The sequence below is a fragment of the Python bivittatus genome, unplaced genomic scaffold (assembly GCF_059951505.1).
Source record: "Python bivittatus isolate LINGU-HERP-01145 unplaced genomic scaffold, Pbiv_v1 ctg000850_np1212, whole genome shotgun sequence".
In the NCBI taxonomy this organism is placed as follows: Eukaryota; Metazoa; Chordata; class Lepidosauria; order Squamata; family Pythonidae; genus Python; species Python bivittatus.
This window is the reverse complement of record NW_028277112.1, coordinates 65,875,033-65,897,842: the sequence shown is the minus strand read 5'-3', so window position 1 is coordinate 65,897,842 and position 22,810 is coordinate 65,875,033. Positions and strand designations below refer to the sequence as shown.

The window sequence follows — 22,810 nt, the reverse complement described above, 5'->3', positions numbered from 1 at the left end:
GGACCTTTACTATTGGGAAAAACATGTCACAGAAGTCTGAAAGTCTGTTGATCAAGAAAATCACTTGCCACATAATCTTGACATATAACCTGTGTCAAGCAACTATAACTATACATGCATGCATGAATGGTTTCAAATGATGATTACTGTGAAGGTAGGTAAGGTGATCCTGGTGTTATATGGGGGAGTGGGGGTAGACTAAAAGGCCTGGCATTTTTTTTTAATTAAGATTACTATAGGTAAATAGCCTAAAGAAGTTTAGAAAAGATTGGAGAATATAATCTGTATTTTCCCAACACATATACAGATATCCTCCATCCAAAGACAAGAAGGTACAGTAGCTAGGTAAAAATGGAAAAGCAGTAGATGTTTTTTAGATCAGGCTGTAACCTCTGAGAGACAAACTTTTGTAAGAAATTTTGGTGCTTGTAGGGTCTGTAAGTCGGAATGTAAAGTGTGTCCACTTATAAAAGAGCAACCGCATCTCTCTATATATGTGAATAAATAACTACCTAACCTCTTTCTAACAGAAATAAAATCCACAAATAAGTGCTAGGCTCTAGAGATTTCTCAGCACGTTGGTGCAAAATTGTTCACCTCTTGGAACAATTGGAGAGCATAACCCTACGTTTATAGCAGCCCCCTTTGGCATTAACTAATTCTCACATAATTTCACAGGAACAGCTATGTTTGCAAAGCAAATTTTTGCAAGGAGGCAAAATTCTCTTCAACCACATCAGCCTTGTTTTCAAAAATAGGGAAAAAGTAAGGAGTATTGCTTCACTGCCTAGTCAGTGCAGCCAGATGAATCCGACAGTGGCTGTATTTGCACATTACATTAAACAAGGATTTCCTGCCCCTTTTAGGCAGGGGCCATTGAATGGGCTCAGCAAATGGCTGTACCTAGCCAATTTTGTCTGGGCTGAGAAGGATGGGGCTAATTAGTATTTGGATGGGAGACTACCAGGGAACGCAAGGTTTGTAATCTAGACCTGACAGTTGAAAAACCTCCAGGGCAAGGCAGTGGTAGGACATTTCTGCAGTGCCAAAGTAGCATTGTCAATACTACGTGGATGGTGTTGGAGGCTGTGCTCTATGTATTCGTGTGAGTATACCTGAGAGCAGGAATCTGACCTGAGCAACGACTAGTGAGGCAGGTTTTATAACAGAACAGATACTATATGGATCACCAAAACCTAGCACCTACCTGACTACATCCTGCCAGGAGAAGAATCAAAGAGTGTGTGGTCTGTGCTAATGTGCCTAGGAAAAAAAGTAGAAGGAAGTGACCTCAGATTAGTAATCTCTTAGACAAAGAGCTTGCACAGCAGTAGATAAAAAGGGGGTGCAGAATAAACATTTAACACACTATCTACACCCCACTGCCCCTTTGTGCTCAGTAGATCACAAAGTTTTAAAGAATCAATGCCATTGGACTTGGATCCCTTCTCAGTGCCTTGAGTACCAGTCCACACTATCTGTTGATAGCCAGTATTTCAGTTCAGTGAGTCTCTCTTCTTGAGCATCTAACACATAGTGGTACTTGGTGTCTGTTTGCTTTGTCTTGGATATAGCATTCTTTTGGAAAGTTGAATGCTTTCTTGCTTGTCTTCAAACAGAACAGTCAGTTTTGGTTCACCTATCCCAAAGTCCATTAAAAGTTTCTGTAGCCACATAGCTTCTTGGCATACTTGTACTGCAGATATATACTCTGTTTTGATGGATAATAGAGCAACCATTGACTGTTCTTTACTTGCACACCTGATCACACCACCTCAGTACAGGAACAGCTGTTTCAACCTGCCCTGTCTTCTGCCCAGTCTGCATCTATGTAGCCTATCAGTTTGGTATTGCTACTGACAATCTAAGATCTTAAATGTACACTGCCCTTTAGGTACAATATCTGCTCAGCCTTTTTATTCCAATCCAGCCCTCTGTGGTTGGTGCTCTCATCTTCTTACACAGGATTCTGACTGCTACTGCAACATCTGGCCATGCTACTGCAGTTAAGTATAAGAAGTTTTCTCCTGCTAGTCCTGGGAATTCAAAATCCTTTCTGTCTTTGGCTGAAGAGTAACTTCCATCCTCCTTTCTTTCTGTCTGGTTGCTAAGGTTGTAGAAGACACTTCCCAGCTTTTTCATTGTTATTGCCTTGTTAAGGTTCTTTACAGTCATTTGGCTATCCTTATCTCGATAACGCGTGACTAGATCATCCACATTGGGAACCTATAACATTTAAGGTTGAGAATGGAGCCTGAACTCATCTCTCCTTTTTCCAATATACCCAAATCTCTCTGGACCTGTTTTAAGGACTGTATTGTCCTTTGACGTGGGTTTCAGTGCACACATTGATGACATGTGAGAAATTGTTACATTACAAAGGAAAATGAGAAAACTTATCTGTACTGAATTGTTATAAGGTATTACATGACAGCAAGCGTATCCCTTGATGGGGCTGCAACCAATTTCTGAAAAATACTGTATGCTTATGAGACGTGCGTGGTAGCAAATATACTTTGCTGAATTCATATTTCCCACTTGTTATTAATACATTGTAAACTCTTGAATTGCCCCTTGATTTTTAAAGCAAAGAGATCTATCTGTATGTCTGCTGGAGGTCCAACACCAGTTACTTTGGTAAGAGAGTTGTTGATTCTCATGGTGCTAGCAGATCAGCAAAGGGCAGAAAATTGTGGTGGGTGGGTGTCTGTATGTTTTTTATTGTCATCTTGTAATCATGCAGAATTTTATAGCCCAGATATGAAAACCCTAGGCTTTGGGGCCTTTTTTACACCTAGCTGCTGGCTTACACTCATCACTCCCACATAAGGGATGTTCAATCACTCTGACTGCTACACAGCACAAAACCATCATAGACCATTTTTGAACCGAAGCTGGGTTAGACCTATGTTGTTTTGTGAGCTCAGGCAGCAAATTTAAGGAGACTCTGCCACTCACGTGTGGATCTTTAAAAACGAAATTGCTTTCAGTAAAGTTCTCTGATTGAAAAATCGGCACCTCACTTAAAAGCCATTTCTCTGCTTGTGATTTATAGCATTTTCCAATGCCACCAGGCTGTTTACAGCAACTCTTCCTTCATCCATAGCATCCCAGACAAAATTGGCAAGAGTTCTGTTTCCCCCTCTCTTCAGCAGGGGACCAGCATGCTGCAGAGCAGCAGCACACTTTTTTTCCCAAGGACATCTCAAAAACAACATCCCTGGAGATACGTTCTAAGCTGAAACTGTATGAGAGAAAGAAAATAATGATTTTGTTGAGTTAAGAGCCAGGAGATGGGGTGAAGAATTCCCTCCAGCAGACAATGAGACTGCCCACAAACTCAGCTTTTCAAAAGAAACTGTTTGCTTCGCTATAATTTCAGCCAAACTACAGCTAAGCCAGAAATAAATCAGTTCACCTCTTGAATATTGCCAACATCACTGGGACATTGGGGTTTGGAGCTGCTTTCACACTATTGTAGAATCCTTGCTTGGAATTGCCCCATCACTGAATCTGGCGGGCCCAAAGCATGTGTGAGTGGGCACCAAGGACTCCCCAACCCCTCTGCCTATACTGGAAAGTGACTGGAACATAAATGCTTTGGGGACTGTTGCCTTTTAGCTGCTGCTTTATATTCCATTTACTTCTCTCCAAAAAAAAAAGAATAAATCAAATGGTAGGCAACAAGCAGTCATTTCCACAGTCTAGGAATTAACTTCACACAAAAAAACCCTATGTATATTTTTATGAGAGAGCCACTTGGTGTAGTAGTTAAAGGTACTGGACTAAAAGTGGGGAGATCTGAGTGCTAGTCCCGCCTAGTCACAAAGCCAGCTGGGTGACCTTGGGCCAGTCAGTTTCTCAGCCCTACGAGGAAGGCAAGGGTGGACCACTTCTGAAAATGTTACCAAGAAAACTACATGGACCTGTCCATGTAGTCACAGGAATCAAGACTGATCAACAACAACAACAAAATATTTTTATGATGCCACTCATATATGAGCCTGTGTTAATTCTCTGTTCACATTTTAAGAGCCCAAAAGAGAAAGGGATGACTGAAGTGTTCCTACTCAGAATAAAAGCTAGACTATCCAACATAGAGCTTTTTACTATGGCTGTGCAGCACTTTGGAGTCAAGGCAGAAAAATGCTTTGGCAGAGGTACCTGCCTGTCTGCAACTCCTGAAAACAGTTGCATCTTCTCCCGGGATCACGCAGCTGCCTTTTCAGTTGTGGAGTAATCCCAGGGAAAGACTTGTCGGTGAGCTCCCTACGTGCTCCAAAACACTTTTGGTCTTCAAATCCAAATGGCTGCTATTTCAATCCAAATGCTTCTACTATTCCCTTAAAACCTAGCTTAAAGCCAGAACCTTAACAACCAATTCACAGGGCATCCAGATTAACATAAAAAACATCAATGGGGTGGCACTGCCTCAGACAGAACCAGTGTGTCATCTGGGGGTCTTCCTGGACTCATGGCTCCTCCTCGAACAGCAGGTAGCAGCTGTGGCTAGGAGGGCCTTTGTACACCTTCAGTTTGTGCGCCAGCTGCGCCTGTTCCTGGACCAGGGGGCCCTGCTCACTGTCACTCATGCCCTCGTGACCTCTCACCTGGACTACTGCAATGCACTCTACATGAGGCTGCTCTTGAAGAGCATTCAGAAGCTTCGACTGGTGCAGAATGCGGCAGTGCGGGTAATAAATTGCACCAGATATTCAGCACAAGTAACACTATTCCATGAGCTGCATTGGTTGCCGGTGTGCTTCCGGGTGCAATTCAAGGGGCTGGTTCTCACCTTTAAAGTCCTTCATGGCTTAGGACCAGGTTACTTGAGGGACCGTCTCTTCCCAGTTATTTCTACCCATCCGATCCAATCAGGCAGGATAGGCATGCTCCAAGTCCCGTAGGCCAAAAATGCCAGTTGGCGGGACCTAGAAGACATGCCTGGTCTGCTGTAGTGCCCACCTTGTGGAACATTCCCCCTGCAGAGATCAGGATGGTCCCGACCCTGCTGGCCTTTCATAAGGCCCTAAAGACCTGGTTCTTTGTCCAGGCCCGGGGCCCTGAGGGGGTGCAGGGACCCCCTTCTTGGTTATGCTAGTGATTTGGGTTGATGTTGCTCAGCTACTGCGTATTTTAACTTTTGTAATGTTTCTAATTGTTTTTATTTTAGTTTAACTTTGCTCACCACCCAGAATCACTGGTTGAGATGGGCAGCCATATAAATTGGATAAATCAGTCTATCAAAGAGAGAATCAGGTCATGGTTTCTCAAACTGTTTTTGCTAAATTAGCATAAGACGGGTTAGTGAAAGCTGAGGAGTGCTTTTTTTAAAAAGTCATCACCAAAGTGGAAATTTAGTATTGCTGGTACTGCTGCGCTTGTCTTTCAGCTGTGCCTTAAAATAGTTCAGAGCAAGTCGTACTTGCTTTCTGCTGCTAAAGCTGCATTTAGCCATTATATCAAGCTGAGCTTTGCAGTGCTATGGCCCCACTTTGTCAGCATGCCACCTACTCTGCTAGTATCAGTAGAGCTTAATCCACGTACTGGGCATTCCCCAACACAAAAACGAAGGGAGGAGAGCATAATTCCATGGAACAATAGGACAGTCCTGTTCTGCAACGTGCGCTTCTCCTTTCCAGAACAGCACTGCAAGCTCAGAGCAATGCAAGTCAGCGCAACCGTGAAATTCCCAGAAGAAATACTTGGGGCATTTTCATACCGTTTTCTGTTATCCAGAGCAAAGCAAATGCTGGAGGCTTGCAGTGTTTTGGATTTTATTGTATTTATTGTATTTAATGTATGTATGTATGTATGTATGTATTTATTTATTTATTTATTACATTTATATGCCGCCCATCTCCCCCAGAGGGTGACTCTGGGTGGCTCACAATTAAAATAAAACCCCCAAACAGGTAAAAATATACATATCCACATTAATTTAGTTAAAAAGTCAAACTATATTAAAAAGCCATATACATAAAAAGAGTAAAAACATTCAAGATGACCGGGCGGGGGGTAGAATCAATTACCCCATGAGCCAATTCCAATGGTGCGAGCCCACCAGTGATTCAGTTCGGAAGAAACACTTCAGAATGTGCAGGAGCATTAAATCATCATCATCCTGTCTATTTTATATATATAACTCAAGGCGGTGAACATACCTAATATTCCTTCCTCCTATTTTCCCCACCACAACAGTCTACAAATGTAGGCTCTGTCTGGGACTATTTAAAGCAGCTGCGTTTGTTTTCTAATCTTTTGAAATCTTTCATTTTTCTTATTCCACAGTGTAATGTTACCTATTGAGAACACTCTATGTGTTTATCTCTCTTATCATATCTGACATTCTTTATATTCTTTTTATATAGACTTTTATCATTAAACCCCAAGAGCTCTCCCTGAATATGAAGGGATGTAGCCCTAATTAAATGTAGGATACCAGCTGAATATTGTTGAATTTGCATTTACAGGCATGTTAATTGGACTTCGTTGGTTTAAAACCAACCTACAGCCCATATGAACCTTTTTTTTTTCTTTTTGAAATCCAGTTTCAAAGTCTTGTTTGTTGGCTCACTCCCAAGATCAGCTATTACCCTTTCTCTTCCAAGAAATATAAAGCTATGTTAATAACTCACCTTTTTCTTCATGTTTAATTGAAGAGAAATTGTGGTATTTGCTGCTAATGGGTATTTTACATTAACAGGATTTATTTGAAATCTTTTTTTTTTTTATGTTGCATGGTTTTTATGCTGTAAGCCATCTTGGAGGACTTGAAAAGTGACTAGAAAATTGATTAAAACAATAAAGTAAATCAATTGTTTGCAGAACTATTTGGAATTGTGGAGTAGGTTAGTGAAGAGTTAAGATTTAAGAAGCTTGAAATATAAGAATAGTCCAGATGCAGGGAGACTGACAGTATAATGGACTCAGGAATTGCATAAAATAACAGAAAAGATATGACACGCCGGGTTGTCATATTGTGTGGTTTCAAAAGAATTAAGAGTGGCTTGTTTGCTTACATTTGTGCTATGAAACTGTCATACTGCAGATGTTGCCCCAGAAGTCTGCATTATTACAGAGAGAGTTATTGATATAGATGTCATGAAAAACAGTTTGTGAGTTGGGTGGGGTTGGTAATTCTTTCTGGGGAATCTGAAATATTGCTACATGCCAGCTGCTAGCAGTAACCACTGTATGTGTTCCTTTGCCATAGAATGCCTTGCCACCCAACCGCAAAACTAATGCCATTACACATTTTTTTGGCTGCGGTCTTCAACAAGGACCAGGTTTTTTGGGGCAGGGAGGGGGGGATTTAGCCTAGGAAAGCTAATTTTTCTTGAAATAAATGGCCTGCAAGAAAAGCCTGAACTGGGTCTTTGTGTCTACTGCATGGCTTCCACTAAAGCTGCTCCATCTACAGGAGTATCTTGGGGCAGGGGGGAGGTATAAAACATCAAGATTGCAGCCACAACCAACCAAGCATGATGCACACAAAAAAGGGATAGGGGTTCAGTTTCATGGTTGCAGCTGCCATCTTGACTTTTTTTTTACTCCTACTTTTACACGGTGTTCTCACTTAGCAACTGCCTCATTTAGCAACTGTTTGGAGTTACAACAGTGATGAAAACGTAACTTTGCAACCAGTCCTTGCATTTATGACCTTCGCAGGTCTGTAAAGCAAAGGAAAGCGGAAAGAAGATTGTAAACACAGTTGTGGTTTCACTTAGCGACTGCTTCACTTAACAACTGAGTTGCCAGTCCCAATTGTGGTTGCTAAATGAGGACTACCTGTGCTACTTTTTTGGGTACTCCTGCTCTTCTACCAGTTGCATCCAGCGGCATGTCTTGGATAGTTCAGCACTAATTGAATAGGAAGGGCTATGAGGAAGATAAAACTAATAAGACTGTCATCCACCACCACTGAAACCTCTCTGAAGAAGTCACTTTATTATACGGGATGAAATTGGCAACAGGTTTAAAACAATAGTAGGCATTCTTGGACAAGAACTGTGTCAGCTTCACTTTTACTCTAAGCAGTATTTTTATTTAAGCCTAAAAGGGTATACAAAGCACAGATATCTGAGTAAGCAGTTTCTTCCCAATTTTCCATTGTAAAGTGGGAGTGGGCTTCTGTCTCCCTACTATTTTCAACCAAGATCTCCAACCTGGTGCAGGATGTGGTCCATTTATCTCCTTCCTTCCTTCCTTCCTTCCTTCCTTCCTTCCTTCCTTCCTTCCTTCCTTCCTTCCTTCCTTCCTTCCTTCCTTCCTTCCGCATGTCTTCATCATCTGTTTCTGGCCTAACCTCAGGCTTCTTTATTGAGCCTTTTTGTGACTGTAGATGTGCATACTAGAAATTACAAACAAGTGAAAACTTCTGGTACTCTACTCAAAAGAGTTTTTAAAAACAGCTAAGCTTAGCTGTCTGGGACTGATTTATTGTTCCCACTAACATATCTGATTGGTCAGAAGATAATAAGAATTTACTATCTAATCCTTGCTTTCTTCATTGCAAAAAATAAAAGGTGCCAATCAGCTGGGTGAAAAAATAATAAGAGATTCCTTATAATAATAATGATTAAAAATGATTATAGAAGGGCTTTATCTAAATGTGCTTTACATAACTCTCACAGTTGATTAATACTGGCTACAAATGTATGATAATTCTAAATGAAATCTCATATTTAACACTATCCCCTATTCTGTTTTATTTATTTATTTAATTTATTTTACAGCCAAAAGGCCTGGATCCCCTATTCTGTGCTAGTTTCTGGGAATGATCAGTCAAAGTTACAAGAAAAAAGTTTGTTCGTTTGTTGGATTTGTACCCTGCTGTAATCAACTCTTGTCAGCTTACAGTGAATTCAACAAAATGACAGTTAAAACACCTACGTTGAATACCAACCTAAATAACAATAAATAAAAGAGAATGAAATAATAAAAATGGTGTAATTAATTAAGTCAACAAAATCATAAAAACACTCTCCAGAGTGATTCAGTTTTTGATTGCTTCCTAAAGGCCAGTAGGGAGGGGACATGTCTGATTTCCAATGGGAGGTCATTCCAAAGCAACAGTGCTACTACAAAAGTAGTGTCACTTGGTCTGGGTTCTCCTCATCTCCCAGAAGTGTGAAAACAGTAGCAGTTCTTCCTACAAGATCTAATAGGGCAGACCATGTAGGTGGGAGAAAGTGGGAAACCTGTAGATACCCAGGTGCCAAGCTATGAAAGGCTTTATAGGCCAATACCAGCACCTTAATTGCACTCTGAGACTTATTGGTAACCAGTTCAGGCAGGGACAGTAGAAATGGTGTTATATGTTCCCAGTGTAGGAAGTTGGTAAGCATACAGGCCCCCACACTGTGGACCAGTTGTAGTTTTTGAATATTCTTCAAGGGCAACCCCATGTAAAGCACGCTGTCCAATGGGGGCGGGGTGATGAGGGCATGAATTACTGTAGCTATGTCCTCCTGCACCTGGGTCACAACTGGTGGACTGGCTGAAGCCAGGCAAAGATGCCTGTAGCCACAGCCTTCATCTTCCAGCAGGAGCCATGAGTCCACAGGGAGCCCCAGATCATGAACCTGCTCTTTCAACCTGCCGTCCAGAGATAACACTGCTGTCAATAGAGAACCCCAGTGTATAAACAGTAACTCCGTCTTGCCTAGGATTCAGGATCTGTCTTGCTAGGATTATTCTCTCCATCCAGACCCTTTCAGCTTCCAGTCCCTGGGACAGGACTTCAGTATCATCTCCCCTGTGGCCCAAGGTGGTGATATAAAGTTGGGTGTCATCAGCATATTGATGATACCATCCTCCAAACTATTGGATGATCTCATCCAGTTGGTTATATAAATGTTTAAAAGTGTATAGTTTATTTAAGCTTCTCCCTCCAGATCTGTTGGGATTAAAACTCCCAGAATTTGTACCCAGCGTGTCTGTGTGGGGTGTAAATTCTGAGAAGCACAATGGCTGCATTATTTATTTTGATTATCCTTTAATTTTATGAGTGCATTTTAAAGAAGGCCCATTTTCATAGGTTGCATTTATTTAGGGTAGGAAGGTGGCCATGCAGGGGCTCATTCTGGCCTCCTTCTCAAGACCGACCTGATTCACACATCGTGATAACCATGGTTTGCTGAACAAACCACAGCTGGTTGGGATGCCTAACAATGTCCTGAACCAGAAACCACTGTTTATAAACCACGGTGGCTGAGTTCAGTTAGCAGACTATGCCAAAATATAACAAACCATATTCTGGCTCATTTGACTAATTCATAGCTTAGAGTTCAGTGGGTTGTGTGAGCCTGGGCACCAGAGTTAATTCTGTAAATCACAATATGGATTACCATGAGTGAATGTCTTGCATGAACTGAAGATCATCCACCTTTGTTGCTTCCTCTGGAAGAAACAAGCGTCAGGCTGTTTAAGCCTTGGCCTGGAGGGAAGAGAAACATCTTTCCCCTGAATGTTGGCTGCATTACATGGAGTAGGTCTCTTCTAGAATCTCACATCTTTCACGAAGGGACTTTTTGAACATCAGCTCAGTTCGTATGAAAGTGACTCAGTGGCAGAGCTAATTTTCTGGCTCTTCCAGGACTTCTAACAATACTAAACATATTTTGGAGTTAAATCAGGTTAGGTAAAACCACATAAGATAGTAAAGGGCTGCATATCTACTCAGATGTGCTTACTAGTTGGCATCATTTAATTTCTATGAGTTTAAGTATCAGCAAGGAAAGGAGTTGTGTGTGTGTGTATGGGAGATGGGGGAGGTCTTTAATCAATAGCTGAGATTCAGGAAAAGATGCTGATTTGCATCTCTTCTCCACTCCCCCCCCCCCAGGTTTTTTGGCATCTTGAGTAAACTAGGTTGAGTGCTCATTCTAGCTGCCTCAATTTAGACTGTTTAGTTTACCCAGTCTCCTGCAACTGCAGGAAATTCTGCCTAGGCTGAATTGCATTGACATCTGTGAAGCTTAGCTCTGTGGATGAATAACTGGTGTCTGGGAAACCCCACCTATTTTGGCTCCTGTGGAAATGCATTCTGCGGTCGGAAAATATGGGGAGGTAGCGAACAAAGCAAACCGATACAGCAGCAGTACGGAGAAGTCATCCTTGTAATTGGGTTTTGTGGTGGATAAAATGATCTGCCAGAAGTCGGTTACAGATAGGGGACAAATCCAGGCACAATCTTTTTATTAAAATACAGAAATCTAGCACCTTACTTATAATCATGGCTTGCCTTTATTTAAAGGAGTTTGTGGGGGTATTCGTAAGGGATGCCCCATCATTGTCATCGTCGTCATCATCATCATTTAACAAAAGCTTTCTTTGTTAATGAAAGCTTAGAGGAAGTGGCACTTGCTTGTGACTGAGCAAGAATTTGGGCATTCATGTCTGCAGTTCAGTTAGCTCCTTATTATATATGCTGTATTGTTTATTAGAAAGCCAGTTTGGTGTAGTGGTTAAAGCACTAGACTAGAAACTGGGAGACTGTGAGTTCTAGTTTGGCCTTAGGCCCAAAGCCAGCTGGGTGACCCTGTGCCAGTCCTTCTCTCTCAGCCTGGGAAGGAGGCAAGGGCAAGCCACTTCTGAAAATGTTTGTCAAGAAAATTGCAGGGACTAGTCCAGGCAGTCTCCAGGAAGTCAAGATTGGCTCAAAGACCCTCCCCGCCCCCAAAAAAGATTATTAATTCTTTTTGGTTATTAACTCTTTGTTAAAAAGGTAGAATCATATATCAGAAGGTGTAAGAAAACCTTACTGTTGTCTGTATGTCCTTGCAGAAGTAATTGAACATGGAAATTCTTTCCATGAAGTCCCAGTATTTCAGTATTTTGAAACTGCTTCCCTTCCTGTTCTTTTTTGATGGATGGATAGTATACAACATATAATACTTAAAGTAATGAACAAAAAATCATTTTACTATAGAAGAACACTAAAATGATCCCACTGAAGCAACAGCAGCAAAGAAAAGTTTGTTTTTGCATGTTTTCTTCTACATTTTTGATAAACTTCTGTTACCCTATGTCAAAGAATTATGCCTCTCCCCCAAATTCCCCTAGTTCCCTACATAAGAAATACATAGTAATATTACTGAGAAAAGTAGATTCTGCTTTTTCATCTCATCTTTTTCATGTCCTGTCTAAAATGTCATTGTTCATCTGTCTAGAAGGAAATGGTGTTAAGTCTGCCAAAGCAAAAGTAGCAAGTTTTATGACATTTTAAAAACTACTGATTGTATCTTGGTATATGTTTGTCAGCCCTTGCAGGCTAAAAGATTTGAAAAAATATTGTTGATCCTGATAGTGTTGATTTTATCATGCAGTATGACCATGCAGATGGAAATCAGTTTTAATCACAAAGAACTCCTCACTATAAACGGGAGAAAACTTGATTTCTCAGGGCTATAAACATGAGAAAAGTGTTTCTGAATCTTTCTACTCCAGTATCCTTGCCCTATTTGTTCTAGGACAGTGAGATTTGTTTGTAAATCTGTTGCCAAATGTCACATTTTGCAGACAGTTTGAATTTTATTCCTTGGCAATCTAGTTTACATCTTTTTTGCCCACCAAAAGCATTGGCAGGGGACTTAATGTGGTTATGACAGTGCTATCTGTTAATCACTAGTATATATGGAAAAACTGTAAAAGTGTAAAATAAGAGTTATACCATTGCCATCTTTTGTGAAGTGTAAGGTCTACAGATTTTTCTACTACCCCTCCCACCCAAAAAATCATTGAAAGGTACAGTACATCTAACAGAGAACCCTCTCTTAAAGAGACGTAAAGTTATGCTTCCTAGTCATCCTCGTCCATGGATCAGAAGAGACTCAGCAGATATTATGGTTAGTCCTTGTTTAGTGACCACAGTTGGGACCAGCAACTTCATTGTTAAGCAAAGCATTTGCTAAGTGAAACATCACAATTTTATGATCTTACTTCAGCTTTCCTTTGCTTTGCAGACCTGCAAAGCTCATAAATGTGAGGACTGGTTGCAAAGTTACTTTTTCATCACCATCGTAACTGCAAACAGTCACTAAATGAGGTGGTTGCTAAACGAGGACTACCTATAATGCTGGCATCCAGAGGAAATTACTGGATAGGACATTTCACCTTCTTACAGATGCAGTTAAATAAAATTACTACAAACATTAATTTCTCATTTGAAATGTTACAGATGGGAGTTCTTCTAACAGATGGCCTTTCCCTCCCTCGCTCTCCCAGCATTTTCAAAGAACATTGGGACAAGAGACAGGTGCCAACCACCCATTCCTGTCTTCCGTACTGCTGTAGCTGCAGGCATCGTCTATTTGGGATTCTCCCAGCATGCCAGGTGTGGAACACATCTTGCCATGTCAATTCCAAACAGCCTAATATAGATGAGGATTCTATATTGTGTTCTCAGAGGCTGATTCAGAAGTGCCCCCCCCCCCCCCGTGATAATTGCCATCTGCAGGGGAAACAGTGCTAATGGCAAGGGAATCCAGACTGTCTGCATGTTCCTTGTGAATTGTGGAAGCTGAAAGGAAATTGGATTAATTTTATAAGCCCCCCCCCCCATCCCAGAAGGCTTGCCGCCATTCTGAAATGTTGCCATAGATACAGCTAAGAGAGAACTCTGCATGAAATCAAAAGGGGAAGATTAAGACACGTGAACCTTTGAGTTGCCTTGCTGGTTTGAAAGAGAGTCACCACCCCTGGGATGTATATTTATTCCACTTTCACTTCTGTTAAATAAGATGTAAAGAATTTTTTTGTTGTTGTGGGTGTCCCAGAACCCAAAAGAGACTTGGGAATAAATGAAAGCGTGGAGTTACAATCCTTTCAAATATAGAAAGCCAAGTATAAGTTGGCTTTGGAACTCCCCCCCCCCCACCTTCAGAGGATAATGTTGAAAAATTCTGATACTAAAAATCCTTTGGGTGCGTGGAATTATGTATCATTTATAAAGTAGCTGTTTATTACATTCCACTTTTTTCATTTGGGGTACCCAGCAAAATATATGGGAATCTTCTGTCCTTGCATTTAATCATTTCAGCGGTCGTTCCAATAAAGTAATTGGATTCAGAAATATAGATTGGCCTAAGAGTTACCCAATGAAATAGAACATGGTTGAATGAGGAATCTGTGCCTTCACAGACTTAAAATGACTGTGAATTTTAGTGACTTAGAATCACGCTCTTTACTAAGATAGTACTCAGAGGCATGCAAAATTAAAAAATAGCAATATCAATTATAAAAGCATCAGAAACATTGTTTTTTTTTAACTCCTTGCCAGAATGAACTGCAGAAGATTATTCAAAAACATATATTTTAAAATGTTAAATAATAGGAAGATGATAATTTTTAAAACCATTTAAAACTGTTAGAAACCTTGATAAATAAGTTCTAGCTTATCTTCTTTGAATCCTGATTTAGTATTAGAAATTTGGGAGGCTGCTGGACTACAATTCCCAGCAGCCCCTGGCATCGGCTATACTGGTTAGGGCTCTTGGGAGTTAAATTCAACAACATCTGGAAGTTCACAGATTGCCTGTTCCTGAGCTTAATGGAGTGTGGAGTATTGTAGTGGAAGACTGAACACTCAATTTCAATTTTTTTTTTCTTACCTACATCAGAACAAATCTGGGCATAATTCAATTCCCAAAAACTCAAACATTGCACAATTATGCAGATCAGGAGCTTCTGGGATTCTTGCTTTGTACAGCTGTAATCATTTTCATACTTTATTTCCATTCTTTAAAAGCTGATTTTTTTTCAGACCCTGGAATTATCTTTCAAAAGAATTGAGAACTCTGACTACTGTAGATAAGAAACTGTCTGCATGAGGAAGTATGACTGAAGTCCACAAGAGAGCAACAGCACCACATCCTGGACAATTGCAGCTTTTTTCTTAAGTTGTCTTTATGTTTCCTGATGCTTCTCAACAGTTGTCTCGGAAGAAGAGACAATTAAAAAGATATATAATAGTAATTTATATTCCTCTCAAGAATCCAAGTTCTGTACAAGGTTCCAATTTCAGGATTGTTCTTCATGAATTGTTGAACATCATATTTCCATGCTAGCAAATTAAATATAACTTTAAGGCAGTTCAATTTATTTTACTAGTACTGACATGAACGCAAAGAATTAAACTGACCATCCTCACCCAAGGGAACTATTTTTATAGTCTCCATTCCACAGAAAACTCACAATGCTAAAAAGTTCAACCTTCAAATGTATCTATTTATTTCCATATGGAAGCACAGTAATTCTAAAATGCAGTATCTCTCTCTTGCTTACAGCTCCTGCTATAGTTGTGCCACCAAAAAGGATTCACAATGTAACTGGAGCCCAGGTCTATCTGTCCTGTGAAGTGAAAGCAGTTCCAACACCAATCATCACCTGGAAGAAAGTAGGTTAAGGGTTCTTCTGGATGCTAGTTGGCTGAATCAGGCAGCTAGTTCAATGCCAGCCATGCTTCTGATTCAAGAGCAATATCTAACTTGTGGAAATAGGTAGTGATCTATATTCAGCTGATCCTGGATCTTCTAGAACCAGCACCTTCAGCCAAAGGCCAGGTCCTTGAGTAGATAACACTGTTTTTCATTGCCCCTTAATTAGTTGGAGCTGACAAAAGCATTAAGGCCCTGAAGATAGATGTATTTTAAATTCAATGAGTTCTGTTTATTCCTGAATGTACAGTGCATTTAGATGGCAGATCCAGGTCTTAACTGTTAAAAAAGACTGTCATGTGATGGAGGTAGATTCTCACCTATTTTTTGTTAGATCAATAGTCAGTACCTTTTTGTGGCCACAGGCCATACTTAACATTTGTGGATGGCTAAAGGATTGAAGTGAGTGAGGCAGTGATACAAGTTGTGTATGGCAAGCCTTCTCAATTATTTTTTTAAATAAATATTTGCACTGGGGGTATTTTAGGATTTGCACAACAAATTTCTTGTGTTTTCTTTCCCAGGATGCCCTTGATTTTTGGCAGCAGTGATCAGAAGGGGGTCTGATGGTGCAAAATAGTGGTCTGGGGGCCTCCAAATGTCCACCCTACATTAGATGGTTAAGCCTATGAAAAACCCCAGAAAGGGGAGTCTTGAGCAATTGTAGGCTAGGAAAAGGATTATAACAGCTACAGCAAATAAAGTGTAATAGAATACCGGAATACTGTATAAGGTTATGATAAGGTATATTAAAGCTTCAAGATTTTTTTAAATAAAAATTGTTATATACAAATATTTGAATAAAATATATAAATAATTTTAAGCCAATGAATCTGTTTCAAGTATGCTGTCCTTGTTAAACTCCATAGGTCACTGAGTCCCCAAAGGGAGTTAGGCTCTTAGAAGAATTACCTGGAGACAGAGTAAACATGGCTGTTCAAGTTCGAGGTGGTCCTTCTAAGCATGAGAGCACAGGTTGGGTTTTGGTAAGTATGTCAGAAGGTGAGAAGAAGGCAATTAGTAATGGGATAGCTACTGGGATGTGAAATGATTTTTCTGCTGAGGATCTCATTTCTTTGGTGAATGATCCATCAGGGCTGTATGTCAGCAGTGAGTGAGATTGAACCCAATGAACAGTGGTATAAAAGCCAAATGTCGGTGGTTCCATCTCTCCTTCCTTCCTTTCTCCCTTCCTCTTTTATTTTCTTCCATCATCCCATGTATTCCTACCATCATGATCCTACCCTTCCCAACAGACTATCAGGAGGTAGATAGGTTGCTCTTGCCAGAGATTGATTTGATTGCAACAAAACGGATTTTGAAATTCAGCCAAAGGCTGTGTATAGCCCTGGAGGAAACAGAAAAATGCACCAAAAAAAGAAATTGCCCTCTGAGGGCCACAGTGGGTGTAACTTGCGAATGGGCAGGGCCAAATTTTCCAGGCTTTGTGGAATTCGGATTTTATGGTGAAGGGTGCCTTCTTAGAAGTGTAAAACATTCAAAATGGGAATAATTGACTTAGTTGTGGGGTTTCAGGAATATTAGGGCATAAAATGGATGCTTAGAGCTGTGCATGGTCTAAGACACTGATTTTGCCCCATGAAGTTCCTCCTTAACTCCCCCAAATCATTAAAAAAAATGGCTAAAAGTGTTAGCTCTGCCACATGCAGAGGAGCTTTGTAAGATCTAGAAATGTCCTGGGTCTACTAAAAGGATACTAGAGGTATGTATGGGAACTATAACTTCTGCATCTATGTCTGGGTGGAACAGGATCTCCACCATTGTTCATTCTGTTTGTTATGCTGGCTTGAAGGATATCTCTCGTGTGAGGGAAGATCAAAGGTTTTTAGGCTTTGTAGCCAAAGTGCAATTCTCTTTCAAGTCCCTTTTCACTGACAGTAAGATTATCCATCCTTGCACTCCATTGCTCTTTGCTGATGGAGAATTCCCACTAGGGATATGCACAGAGTAATGTGCTGAAGTTCATTGTTTTTTGCTTGGAAATCTGAACTTGACCAACCTATAAAACCTAAATATATTATGTATAAAATAGCATTTCCTTCTGTATTTTCTTCTCCAACTGAATATTAATTGAGTTCCAGTGTGGAGCACATGCTCCCATCTATATGCTATATTTCAAACTGCATGCCTTTTTTTTCTATTTCTTTTCCCCATAGAAATTACAGTTAGTAAAGTTAACAATATAAGAAACAGAAGAATGGTGATATATTGTGACATAAAATGGTAATATATGACATGATAAAATTTGGCAGTTTATCGATCATAATTTATTTCAAGATTTAGAACTAGAATTTCAATACCATTTTCAGTAACATAAAACATTTTCATTGACTGTTGGGGGGGGGCGGAATTCAACCAAGCCCAAAACTTTGCATATATATTCAAATTACAATACCGAACCACCGTTAACAGTAGTCAGTTCAATGACAAGGTATTTTTTGGCAGCTTATGTCACAAACATGTTGCTTCCCCTGCGCTATCTCACTTTTAGACATCATGCTGTGCCCACTGCTCGGTGAAGAATGGGAACAATCTCAAAGTCTTCCCATTTAATTTCCTTCTTTTTCCAGGGTTTAATGGAAAGAATTATTTTGTTGAATCGGAACCAGAATCCCTACCTTCCTCCAACAAAAGATTTTTTAAAGGGTTCCCAGGGTTGGAGAATTAAAAAAGACAGGTAGAAAGAGGCCAGCTGTTCATGGCAGTGTGTCAGTCCCATTCATTGCTGGAACTGATGATGGCTTTGAACATCAATCAAGATGCCTTTTCTATGTAGGCCCAGTTATCTCAATTTCTTGCAAAGAAGAATTGCTCTCTTATCCAGATCTAGAACTCCAAGAAACATGAGTGTTTGTTGCAAGAGTGGGAAGGAATTTAATTTCCAAAGTAGCCACTCCTTGTGGCCTGTGCAAGAAAGCACATATGCAAAACAGCATAAGTTCACATGGACATCCACCTTAAAAACTGGGGGAAAACCTTGAAAAATAAAACTTGAAAATTATGGAGAAAATACAGTTGTGCTTAGCCTTGACTACTCCTCCTCCTTCTCTCCTCCTCTTCCTCCCTGATCTTTTCAAATTTAAACTTCAAAAACTGTTACGATTAACATTCTTTTAAAATTAACTATAATATTATATAAAAAACTAAGTGGCAATATAGCAATACATCACTACATTACTATTTATAATAAAACCATATTGTTTAGAATAGATACCTAATCTATTACTGTATATATTCTGTAAGCTTCAACTCCTTCTATCTTCAGGAAAGTCTGGAGGTTGAGTCATGGTAACTGGACTTCTTTACTTTTTGGTTAGAGATGTTTCGCTACTTGTCCAAGCAGCTTCTTCAGTCTAAAAAAGTTGGTTAGGGGGACCCCATAAAAGTTTTTATGGGGCCCCCCAGCCAACCTTTTTAGACTGGAGAAGCTGCTTGGACAAGTACCGAAATGTCTCTAACCAAAAAGAAAAGTCCAGTTGCCATGACTCAACCTCCAGACAATTCCACCTGGATGACTGAGAATCTTCATAAACATATCTTCAGGAAAGCCTCTGAATGATAACTTTGTTTAGAGCAGTTGGCAGCCCCCAGCTGTCTTTGTCTGAGTTCAAAAGTTGAGCAGGGTCAGACCAAGATGTCCTCAGGGTATGGTCAAAAAAGTAAAGATGTCAGCATGACGGTACAATCAAAGCTCTATTTTTTTTATGTGTGATGCCCATTAAAAAAACAGGTGGAACTTTGATTGCACCATTGTGACCAACATCTTACACCCTATGGACTACTCTGGGTCAGACTAGCTAGTACTTGAATGGAAGATCATGAAGAAAGCCTGCAGCTGTAGGCTAACCCAGGAAAGGCAAAAACAGCCAGGAAGAAGGCTGTAACAAACCACTTCTTTTGTTGCCAACAGATTTACCATGGGTGAGGAACTGATCTTAACTCAGGGAGCCTTTATCTGTGATAATGATTGGACCTGACTTTGTTGGAATTTAACTTTATACATGTTAATATTTACTGCTAATTTTACAGGGCCCAATACCTTGAAATAATAAATAAACAATACAGTAGACACGGTTGTTTTTCCCCCAATTGTTTGCCAAGAAAGCTCTTAATTATTACGTCTGTTCTGAACTGATCATAACAGTGTACAAGGAAAGGTGTACAAGGAGAGGACTTATCACTTCACAAGAATTATTGTTCTTAAATAGTAAATGAGACTACTGTATCCAAAGGTTCGCTAAATGGTCCAGTCAAGAAGAGTTTTTTCAGTCTGTTTCTATCGAAAACAATATAAAAACAGATTGCATGCATGCAACCACAATCACACTGCAATTACAGTAGCAAAACAAAACAAAAAAAGACTGTGTTTTGTGTGTCTTTTTTTCCCTAGATTAATCCACTGACGAAAGATGATGAGGGCGTTTACCAGTGTCATGCTGCAAATATGGTGGGAGAAACACAGGCAGAAGGGACTATTAAAGTCTTACAGCAAAGTAAAAATAAGGATCATTTCCCAGCATCAGAAGATGTGAAGTAGCGAGGTAACCTTGACCCTTTAGTCTTCCTTGTTGGTAGAAATGGCATTTTAAGGGTTAAGGTAAATGTGAATATAAATGCCTAGCTTTCTTCATAGGCAAGAATGGCATAACAAAACAAACAGAAATGGAGAGAAATATGCCCAGAGACTTACACGTCTGTTTCAACTTAGAGGCAAATAGATCTTGACTACCATGGAACATTTAAAAGCACACTGTTGCAGTTTCCACAGCATTGTCACATAGAACTCATGTTACATACATGAGCTATTCTCTGAAAAGCCTTTATCATACAATGGGTACGTTGAATTTTTTTAAAAAAGGTTAGAAGTTGGCATTCTTGCCTAGTGCTGATAAGCAGAATCAATGTACATTTCACTATAGGCAAAGTCAAAGCATTGTACGAACTATGGGAACGTTGCTGGAAATTACCACTGTGTGGCTATCTCCTCCATTCTGATCTCTGAAAGTATCGAAGCATCTCAGAAGGGAGACCTTTTGTAGCAGTGATTTATCTTCGGGTAATTGGGGGTTCTTATCCTAAACTCCCTAATGCGCATGATGGATTTGTTGTCTTGTTCTGAACACAGGAAAGGCACTATGCAGAAACATTGGAAAGGCAGACGTGTTGGCTCACTTTCTCAAAAAAGTTGGACAGAAAATTATGACAGATAGTAGTGAGAAGGGGACAGGGGGCTTGGTAACATACATGGATCTCCTGTTGCTTAAGATACAGTATAGGGGAAATAGGAGCATCCTTTCTTACCATTGCACTATGATAACCGTGTCTTTTATCTGTTTAACTGTACAGAGGCATGCTAATACAGGTCAAAATAACACAAAGATTGCAAGCCAATGCAACTCCTTTTCTCATTGTATTTGTAGTCCCTTATGAAGACTCTACATCAGTGTTTCTCAACCTTATCAACTCTAAGATATGTGGACTTCAGCTCCCAGAATTCCCCAGCCAGCATACTGGCTGGGGAATTCTGGGAGTTGAAGTCCACATATCTTAGAGCTGCCAAGGTTGAGAAACACTGCTCTATACTATTGATGATACCATCCTACATATTTTCCCAAGAACAACTACTCCATGTGCCTGAGAAATATAGCAGTTGATGCCAGGTTTTCTGGCATATGACTACCAGACCATCATTCTACAAACAGCCCACATTCATTTGAAATGTGTTTGTATGTAAATAGCTCAGGCTGTAAAAGCTGCTAAACAAAGCAAGAGCAGTGAATGTTGGCAGAAGATGAACTCTAGCACCTTTTCCACTTCCCCCTAAAAATAGAGAACCAGAACAGACGTGACTATGGTGGAAGACAGGAGAAAGCATATTTTAGGGTCTGATAAAAATAGAGGGAGCTAACAGGTAGGGATGTAAAGAGAAAGAGCATGCAGTTTGGATGCAAAAAGAAAATCAGTGATTATACAAAGAGAGTGTGTAGAAAGAGAACAAATGGAGAATGGGACAATAAGCCAGATTATAACCAATTATTTTTCTGTAACTGATGGGGTAATTCAGCCCTCTGAATCTAAACAGAAGCCCTCAAACTGATTCTGTGTAAAGCTGCATATACATAAATACTATTTGTAGATGATGCCACAAATTGTTCTCTCTCCTTCCCTTGCTTCTGTCTAGGAAGACATGTTCCAGTGGGATCGGAACTGAGCGCAATCTAGAAACCAGTGGATTAGTGATTGCTTTCTTACTTTCTGAAGACTAGAAGACACTGTCTCAATCTTTTTTTGAGTAATGGTGTAATTTGTACCCCTTTTTTAGTGTCTGAGGAATATTGAACATGTAGTTAGTCTGTAACAAAGGCATAATAAAAGCATGTTTTTTAAAACATTTTGTTTTTATTGGCAGTCTCAAGTACATCTAGAAAACACGCTAGTGTTTTAATTGCTCTCATTACAATTTACTGTAGCAACAAATTATCTGGCAAAACAATAATTGCTGTATTTGGGGCCTTTTAAAAATTGATGCCCGGACAAAATACTCATTTGAACCCTCCCTTCACTTAGCAATTTATTCACCATTGTTTTTGTCTATTAAACCAAATGGCCAACTAAATGGGAAATACCAAAATAATAGAATTGTATTTTAATGCATTAGTTTAACCACTTTGAATGAAAGTGCTAGATTTATATTCACATTTTTTCCAAGTCTCTTATGCTGGAATTTCCCTTCATTATATATCCACAACAAACCTGTAAGGTGGGTTGAGCTGAGAGGGCATGACTGGTTCAGAGTCATCCACTGAGTTTTCATGGCTAGGGTGGACTTGAATCCGGGTCTCCCCACTACTAGCCCAACACATTTACCACTACACTGGCTCAATCCGCTTGAGCATTACAAATTCTGAACTGTATTTTGAATAGGAACCCCCTCCTGTAGAACCCAGAATGTCTATCATTAACACACACACACACACACACACACACACACTTGACTTTCATTTTTTAAAGTGCACCATATTAGATTATTTGAGAACTTACTGTCTCATCTGTACCATCTGAGTTGCTTGTCTCATTATGGAATAATGCCTTTAATCTATCCATATTTTCTGCCCGAGGTAAAAATTAAGAACTTTTCGTATTGTGACAGGCTGTTGAAATGGGATGGAAAAACAGATGGAGACTCGCTGTTTAACTGCCATTTCCTGCATGCTAAATCCATTTACCAGAAGACAGAGTCACGTTATTCCATCCTGTGACAACATATTTCTCAATCCCAAGTTTACCTTTATATTTTGAGGCATAGGTATAGATAGTTGGTGCAGCTCTACACTTAAACCTCAGCCACT

General features: G+C 39.9%; 1 protein-coding gene across 1 annotated transcript in view; it reads left to right on the top strand.

The window, feature by feature from the left end:
• IGFBPL1 (insulin like growth factor binding protein like 1) overlaps positions 1 to 21,826 on the top strand; it is a 43,704-nt gene extending 21,878 nt beyond the window's left edge. The window contains exons 2-5 of the mRNA XM_007421560.3: positions 15,291 to 15,400; positions 16,310 to 16,426; positions 19,852 to 20,002; positions 21,643 to 21,826. Of these exons, the coding sequence (XP_007421622.2) occupies positions 15,291 to 15,400; positions 16,310 to 16,426; positions 19,852 to 19,998 (374 nt within the window). The 3' untranslated portion in view covers positions 19,999 to 20,002; positions 21,643 to 21,826. The remainder of the gene's footprint in view (positions 1 to 15,290; positions 15,401 to 16,309; positions 16,427 to 19,851; positions 20,003 to 21,642) is intronic.
• The last annotated feature ends 984 nt before the right edge of the window (positions 21,827 to 22,810 follow it).